This window comes from Camellia sinensis, chromosome 1 (genome assembly GCF_055761805.1).
Source record: "Camellia sinensis isolate YWXY chromosome 1, ASM5576180v1, whole genome shotgun sequence".
Classification (NCBI taxonomy): Eukaryota; Viridiplantae; Streptophyta; class Magnoliopsida; order Ericales; family Theaceae; genus Camellia; species Camellia sinensis.
In genome coordinates this window covers 55,913,265-55,921,188 of record NC_138961.1, presented here as the reverse complement: position 1 = coordinate 55,921,188, position 7,924 = coordinate 55,913,265, and the positions used below count along the sequence as shown (strand labels likewise).

General features: G+C 36.9%; 1 protein-coding gene across 1 annotated transcript; it reads right to left on the bottom strand.

The window, feature by feature from the left end:
- Nucleotides 1-4,642: 4,642 nt before the first annotated feature.
- Nucleotides 4,643-7,221, bottom strand: LOC114276304 (two-component response regulator ARR17-like). Its single transcript, XM_082877603.1, has 5 exons — nucleotides 6,632-7,221; nucleotides 5,624-5,703; nucleotides 5,330-5,407; nucleotides 5,157-5,227; nucleotides 4,643-5,060 (listed from the first exon to the last, which is right to left on the bottom strand). Exons 1-5 carry the CDS (start codon nucleotides 6,753-6,755, stop codon nucleotides 4,973-4,975), a joined length of 441 nt encoding a protein of 146 aa, XP_082733729.1. The 5' UTR covers nucleotides 6,756-7,221; the 3' UTR covers nucleotides 4,643-4,972.
- Nucleotides 7,222-7,924: the final 703 nt, after the last annotated feature.

The following is a 7,924-nucleotide window of genomic DNA, read 5'->3' as shown; positions in this document are numbered from 1 at the left end:
TTCCTTCCATACTCCCTCTCCTTTTGGTCCTTATAACCAGCTGCAAGCATTGGTTTTAGGGGTTAGAAAAATTAGTCTTCAAGCCTTGATGCACAAATCATCCTCCATCTCTCTCATTTCCTTGAAAACCTCCAAGTCCAACACCACCATTTCTTCTACACCACCAACCCCCACCCTTCCATCCTCCATTCCAGAAGTTTGAAGGTGTTCTCCAAGGCCTAAGGGTGCTGTAAACTCAAGCCAAGGAGCATCCAAGACTTGTCTTGAAAGGTAAGTCCTATTTCCCCTCTTTTGAGCTTAATTTTGCAACATTTCTTAGCCATACATGCTTATTGTTTTGAGCTCCGGCCATAACTGAAAGTGGCCTTCTTTTGAGTTCATTTTCTTGTTTCATTAAGGGCTCAACCCTGTTTGAGCCCCCCATCTTGCACTTGCTTCAATATCTCCCTTGAATGCCATTTTCTTGCATGCTTTGGCAGCCCATTACGCTTCCATTTTTGGGCGTTTTACAGAACTAAAAATAGGCTTATTTTGAGCCCCTCTTCAACATTGAAGAAGGGCTCAATACTGTTTGGGACCTCCATGCTATACTTGCATTTATATCCCTCTTTGGTCCCCATTTCTTGCATGTTTTGGTAGCCTATTGTGCTTCGTTTTTTGGCCTTTTTACAGAACTAAAAATAGTCTTATTTTGGCCCATTCTTCATGTTTCATCAAGGGTCTTTGGTTGTTTGATAAATATTTTGTAGACTTTGTGTTATAGCCACTTTTGAGCCTCATTTTGCATTGCATTTCTAGCATGTTTGTATACTGTTTTGGGGTTTTTACAGTTCTGTAAATATGCATATTTTTGGTCCCTCTTCAATGTTATAGAAGGGAATTTTTCAGTTTGGGCTGTGCATATACCACTTGCCTCTTTGGCCATCTTTTGGCCCCTTTTCTTGCATAAGAGCTTAGCCATATCTATGTTTGTTTTTAGGGTTTTTACAGTTCTGTAAATGTGCTTATTTTGGGCCCCTCTTCAATGTTGTTGAAGGGCCCTAACCTGTTTGGGGTCAGCAGCTGTGAGTTGCTTCATAACCTCATATTTAGGGCCATTTTTGCATGCCATTGTTGCCCTATCTTTGCTGGCTGTTTGGCCATGATTTGTACTAGTAAAATGCTTATTTTGAGGCTGCCTTGCTTCTGTCTTTTCATCTCATATACCAATTATGCATGCTTTGTATAGCTGTAGTTCATTCTATGTGCCTAATTTTGCATTTCGGGAGAGATTCCATGCATCGGTTGTGTTTTCTCTTCATTTCGAGGCTGTTTTCCCCCACATTTCATTGTTGAAAATCCATTAGCATGTTTGCATATCATATTTTCATGTCATTTGCATTGCGTATGTCATTGCCTCGGTTTGCGTGCCCGTGTGCACGCATTTCGAGGCACTTCATTTTCATTCATCGGCATCCTATGTGAGTGTGGCTGAGGCTCTCTCATGTTGGTATAAGCCCGTATCATATTTTCATGTCATTTGCATTGCGTATGCCATTGCCTCGATTTGCGTGCCCGTGTGCACGCATTTCGAGGCACTTCATTTTCATTCACCGGCATCCTATGTGAGTGTGGCTGAGGCTCTCTCATGTTGGTATAAGCCCATATCATATTTTCATGTCATTTGCATTGCGTATGTCATTGCCTCGGTTGGCGTGCCCGTGTGCACGCATTTCGAGGCACTTCATTTTCATTCACCGGCATCCTATGTGAGTGTGGCTGAGGCTCTCTCATGTTGGTATAAGCCCATATCATAGTTTCATGTCATTTGCATTGCGTATGTCATTGCCTCGGTTTGCGTGCCCGTGTGCACGCATTTCGAGACATCTCATTTTCATAGCATTGTGCATACTAGGTTGTACCTTAGATCGTATTCTGTCATTTTCTCGGTTTGCGTGCCCGTGTGCACGCATTTCGAGGCATGTCATTCCATAGCATTGTGTATGTTAAGATTGTATCTTAGTTGCATTTCATGCATGTCATGCATATTGCATCGTGTTCGGAATAGGAGTTAGCCCGGGCACGGGAAACGAGGTGCATTTCATACTCCGAGTGACGGAATGTGTCTCAATTCCCCAGTCACCGACACTCCGGATCATCCATAATGGAGTTAGGCTTTGTTGTGTTTTCATGTGCATTCATTCTATATTGAGTTGTGCAATTCGACTCCTCGGCCATCATGCCTCGGTATGCGTGATTGGTGGCACGAGGATCGAGGCATGCATATATTTGTGAAAATACATTGCTATGCCCCTTTCCTGCTCTCTGTTGCAGCAAAATGAAGAATCAGCAACTTTTCAGGACTTGGCACGCGTTTCAAGAATAACTGCTAAACAGAGGCTAATTGGGGCATCCCGGTGGATTTCCGCGCAAGACAGCCCAGACATGCATCATTCATCAGGAGCAAGGCAGTCCCTAGCTTGCATGCCAGTTTATTTATTTTCTTAGTTAATTTGTTAATTAATTAGGAATTTGTATATTATTCGGACTGTAATATTTGGACTGTACTATTCTTTCATTTGGGACTGTATTATTTATTCGGACCCTCTGCGCGAGGGCATAACTGTAATAAGTGTGCGTGTGTGTGTTGTATGTCTTCCAACCCCACGTCTTTCTCCCTTTTATTTATCCGCTTATGATGGTTAGATTAGGACATATTTCAATTAGCATACAGTATGACAGCATGTTTGCATTCATTCATCTGTATTGCATGCACCGGGCTCGGCGCATCATACTAACTGCATTGTATTTTCAATTCCAAATTGAATACATGTTAGCTGTAGCATTCCATATGCCATGTTTAGAATAGCCGAGCCTACTATAGGTTGCATTTTTGCATGTGTTGCATTAGGCATTTCTGTATACTTAGGGTCATGCATGATTTCTAATGTGATTTCCATTTTGGCTTGGAGTACGCGGTGAGTTTTATGCTTTAGCATCCTTGCATGCGTGTGAGTGACTGCCATGATAGCATACTTACCATGAGGCTACGTGCTTATATGATATAACTGCCTGAATGCCTGTGGGTGAAGGTTGGGTTACTTAGATTGGAATAAATCATCAACCGTTTGTTTTAAACCCACTAGATAGTGGCAAAACCATCTTTTCCAAGCCCACCTGCGGGTGGCAAAATCTGCATTTTAAGCCTACTTGCGAGTAACAAACCATCTTTCAAATAAACAAGCATGAAATGTTTTGTTCCAATTCGGCCGACCCAGTCTATACTTATATGCTGTGTGCATCACATAGTAACCTAGGCTAATAATCGGAATAAGAACACACAAAGTTTTCAAAAATAGATATCACGGTTAGTAGAGGCCGATCTTTGATCGGGCGAGCGGGGGTGCTCACGACGTGACCTTCCCCAATCGTACCCAAGTTCCCGAGCCGAGGCAACTTTGGTGATGACGGACACGTGGCCTTTGGCACCGAGTCAGGGTTTCCTAAATTTCCCATTAAAAAAAACATTTAGGTGGCGACTCTGCATCTGGCAAAGCAGTCCATGTTTGGCACTTCTTTCAAAAAATCTGTTTTTTTCTCAAAACGATTTGCCGGATTTGGACTCTTTGGTTCAGACTTAGAACCGTGACAAATTTGAGAGTCCTGAGCTGTAGTGACCCCAAATACGAACAGAACCGGAGCTCGTTCCTCCCGGGGCGTTCGGGGACGTCTACAGTATCCAAGCTCACCCTCTCTATATATATATGTAGGGGATGAGCAGGAAGGTGGTGACGCCTAGGTGTGACTCACAAGCTTGTTTTGGGTTTTGTTATGTCGGCCTAACTTGTATTCACGTCGGCAGTCTTGAAAATCATGCTCTCGGCTTATAATGCTTGTACTTTACACATGTCGGCTGGAGAAACCTTTTGATCAAGATGTAAAATGTATTTTGTACTTTATTGTATTTGTATCCAAATTGTAATATTATGTAAAGTTGTTTGCCATCTCATGTAACTTACGCATTGCTCTTATGGACCACTTGTATTTTTAAATTATTGCTTCCGCACTTGTGAACCCCATATATATATTATACTCTGGTTGTGTGTGAATTTTGAAAGTTGGCCTTCGGTAATCTTGAATTACTGGTCATCACGACACCAAACTACTAGGGGCGATTTGGGGGCGATTTGAGGTCGTGACAAATAGTGTACCTAGGGTGACTTTAGAATATTCCAAATTGGTACAGCTATCCCTCTTCTGATATAGCAACGCAACTTCAATCAAATATAGAAAAGACAACATTTCTTTCTTCATTTCTTGTTGTTTGTCAATGCAGAACGATTTGCCATTTAATAGAAAATTTCTCAAATTCATGTAGTATAGGCTTTTCTTTCAATTACTAGTTTCGGACTAGAAACTGAGGATCTGATAAAATGTGAGTCTGACGAGTTGAGTTATAGTAATTCATGAAAGAGATTATCAGATTCTCATAATTCAATTAGATACAATATCTAGAAATCTCTTTTTCATGGTTGTGGAAAAGTTTTTTTTTTGAATTCTTTCATTTTAAGGTATTGGTTGGATGTACAGTAACAAGCACTATAGTACTACATAGTCTTTCTTACCACTATATATTTGTGTACATTACTTGTTCTTGAATAGCTGATCAAAAAATATAAATTACTTGCACTAGAATAAAAAGATATTCACAACACTACATTCATGTGAAGCCAGAACATTTCTAGGATTTATTTACGCAAACACCAATCAGATAATAGGAAGAAAAAAAAAATTCAAGGACAAAATTAATTGAAACTACTAGCTAATGATCAACACAAAAGAAATTGTCAGCTGAGGAAAATCTATCTAATGACAAATTGTGTATTTGAAAGTCTATGATGAACTCAATTCAGTATCCGGCTTCACCTAGTCAAGAAGATCTTCTCCGATGATGTTCTAATCCTTTTGACAATGTTCCTTTTTTAGCTTCTTTTTATGCCATCAGTTGACATCTCATCTTCTTTACGTCCGATTGTTTGAGAGGCTTTAACATGAACATTTGAGCTCCTTCCTCTAAGCACCTGTTCATGTAGGGGATGTGTTAAAAAATAAAAATGACAACAGGCAAAGAGAAATGGAAAAGGTTTTGAGAAAACAGAAATCGTTATCAAAATTACTTGTTAATTCGTGTTGGGATGTTCTCGGATGACATTATGACAACTGGAACTTCCTTCATAACATTTGATTCCTGCATCACGAAAACCATGTACTTTTCAGCATAATTCACTAAATATCAATCTTTAAGTTTTATTGTAAAATTGAGATTTAATTCCTAAGTATATTTTATTACCTTAACTTTCTTTAGTAGGTCATAACCAGTCATTCCTGGCATACAATAATCTGTAATTATCAAATTCACCTTCAAAGCCTGGAAAAAAAATTACAGAGTAAATCTCAGAGGGAAGCTTATAGAAAATCATTGTAACATCAAATCCAAACCGAGGATCTCTAACTGTAAAACCCACAACGCAGTTTGAAACAATTTGTTAACTACATATTGTTTTAGAGTGTATGTGCATTAATCTTGGATTTCTTGCAATAACATGTTAAAATCAATACACTGATTGTTGAAAAGGTCCCTTACACTGGTCTCCAAGCTGTTGTTTTGATTGTCTCCCAATCCCAAATACTCCAAAGCTCTCCACCCATTTTCTGCAGTAGTCACTGCAGCAATTCAATTCAGAAATTAGTTAGCTGCTAAACATATATTTAATCAAGACATCAATGTTGAGCAATTGAGTCAGTAATCTAAGGTTTCGTTTGCCACCTCTTATAAGCTCATTTTGCTTAAAAAAAGCTTTAGGTTGGAATTAATGATTTCTCAACGGAAAGGCAAAAAAAAAAAATTTGTAGAAAAGCAAAAATAAATAAATAAATAAATAATAATTAAGAATATACCAAATAAATTAGCTTTTGTTAGCCAACAGGACTGGATACCTTTTTAGACAAATGGTAATACTCATAAAAAGGAGTAAGGGCCATTTTGTGTTTTTGTTCTGTTTTATTTTTTCTTTTTCTGAAAAACACATTAAAAAAAATTGTGTGCTGAACTTTTTCCAAAAACTGCTTCGGAAAATAGTTTCTAAAAATAACCCACTTCTAGGAAACATCAAAATATTTGTTTTCAAATTTTTTAAAATTATCTTAGCATGAAAATGAAAAGATGGGTATTTTCAAACTTTTTTTTATTGTTTTTGTTTTTAAAAGAGAAAAAAAAAAAAACAGCCCTAATTAAAAGACCTTGGGCTGATGATGCAATACATGCATAATGCTTGGCAAATCAAAAATATTTGTTTGAACAGACTGGATAAGATCCGCCGATAAATATGGACCGCTAGTTTTAAATAAATAGTCTAACCAAATGATAGATTAATAAATTTATTAGATATGATGTCCAATTTCATACCAAAACTCCAAGAAACAAACGACCCCAAAGCCATTAATAATGTTGCTATAGCTAATAATGCTTAGTGAATGAAAATGGTGGTAAAACAAAACAGGACCATTTAAAATCAGCCAAAGCCCCAATTAATTAATTAGACTGTGAATGGAGAGAGAGAGAGAGAGAGAGAGAGAGAGAGAGAGTATATACCTTTGCAAGAGGAGTTCTTGAGCAGCTTTTCAACAAGTTTGCGATCAATGAGATTGTCATCTACTGCTAACACATGGGGTTCATTCCCATTTTCCATCAAAGAAGAAGAAGAAAAAGCATCCATGTCCCACCAAACACCCACCCAGAAAAATTACTACACTATAACCACAACTTCCAAAGACAAAGCAATAATGTGAATTTATAAGGGTAGGGATGTATATATATAATCAAAAGATACAGAATCAAAAGGGTAGTCACAGATTTTTCGTGATATTTTGGGTTCTCTGTCGATTCAATGCAGTCCCCCCATATCCATATCCTCTCTCTCTCTCTCTAGAATCTCCTTCTCTCTCTCTCTCTCTCTCTCTCTCTCTATATATATATATATGCATAGTATCAGTATTCAGTATTATCAGCATCAGCCCACTGCTCTCAACAGATCTCCCTCCAGCTCATTCACTCTCTTGTTTCTTCCCTTTCTGTTCCTATTATTTATTTTTTGACCCCTATTATTATTTATGAGAAAATATTTTTGATACCCGCAACATTTTAAGATATTAGCGATTTGGCCCCTATAAGGAGAATTTTATGATAAAATGGTCGGGCAAAAATTTATGAATAGTCTAGGAACATATAAATGGGTCATAGAACTTGATAGAATTGAATTGAAGGTGGGTGTTTGAAAAATTATTATTTTAGTAGTTCATTTTAATTTTTGACTATTTTAATAAGTTAAAATTTTTGTATTTGAGAAAATGATTGGATTTTTTGTAGTTGATTGTGATGTTTATGAGAGAAAAAATAAAATAATTACTGATATATCATTTTATCTTATTAGTTATGTTAACCTATTTTCTCTTTTTGTAAATTTTAACCAAAAAAAAGACTAAAATCTAACTTGCCAAACACTCCCAAAATGTATGCTGATGGATTAAAAATTTTAGAAGTAGATCTCGCCTACCAATAAATTTATAAAATTTTAGTCATTCATATATATTTTTTGTGTTTGTAGAATTTCCTTTCAATTCAAAATAAAATAAAATAATGTGTCTCTAATGTTGTGTTTTTGGATTATGAATTTGAATAGTAGAAAATCCTGTTTTCAAATCTCTAATCAAATTAATGAGTCAAATACAATCTAAATAACCATTCAAAATAATTATTTAATTTTGGATTCTACCATTAAAATTTCTAACAATTGTTGTTCATATTTTGAGATATATTTACTAGAAGCATTTAATATGATGAACAAAGGTGTGCTAGGTGCTGCTAATTCAATTCAAATTTCAAAAA

Bases quoted from the DNA above. Each gene is read 5' to 3' on its own strand.
- LOC114276304 (XM_082877603.1), bottom strand. From the start codon at position 6,755: ATGGATGCTTTTTCTTCTTCTTCTTTGATGGAAAATGGGAATGAACCC. The intron at 5,408-5,623 runs GTAAGGGACCTT...TTTTTTTTCCAG, and splicing joins ACAACAGCTTGGAGACCAGT to GCTTTGAAGGTGAATTTGAT. The intron at 5,061-5,156 runs GTAATTTTGATA...CTACATGAACAG, and splicing joins ATCCCAACACGAATTAACAA to GTGCTTAGAGGAAGGAGCTC.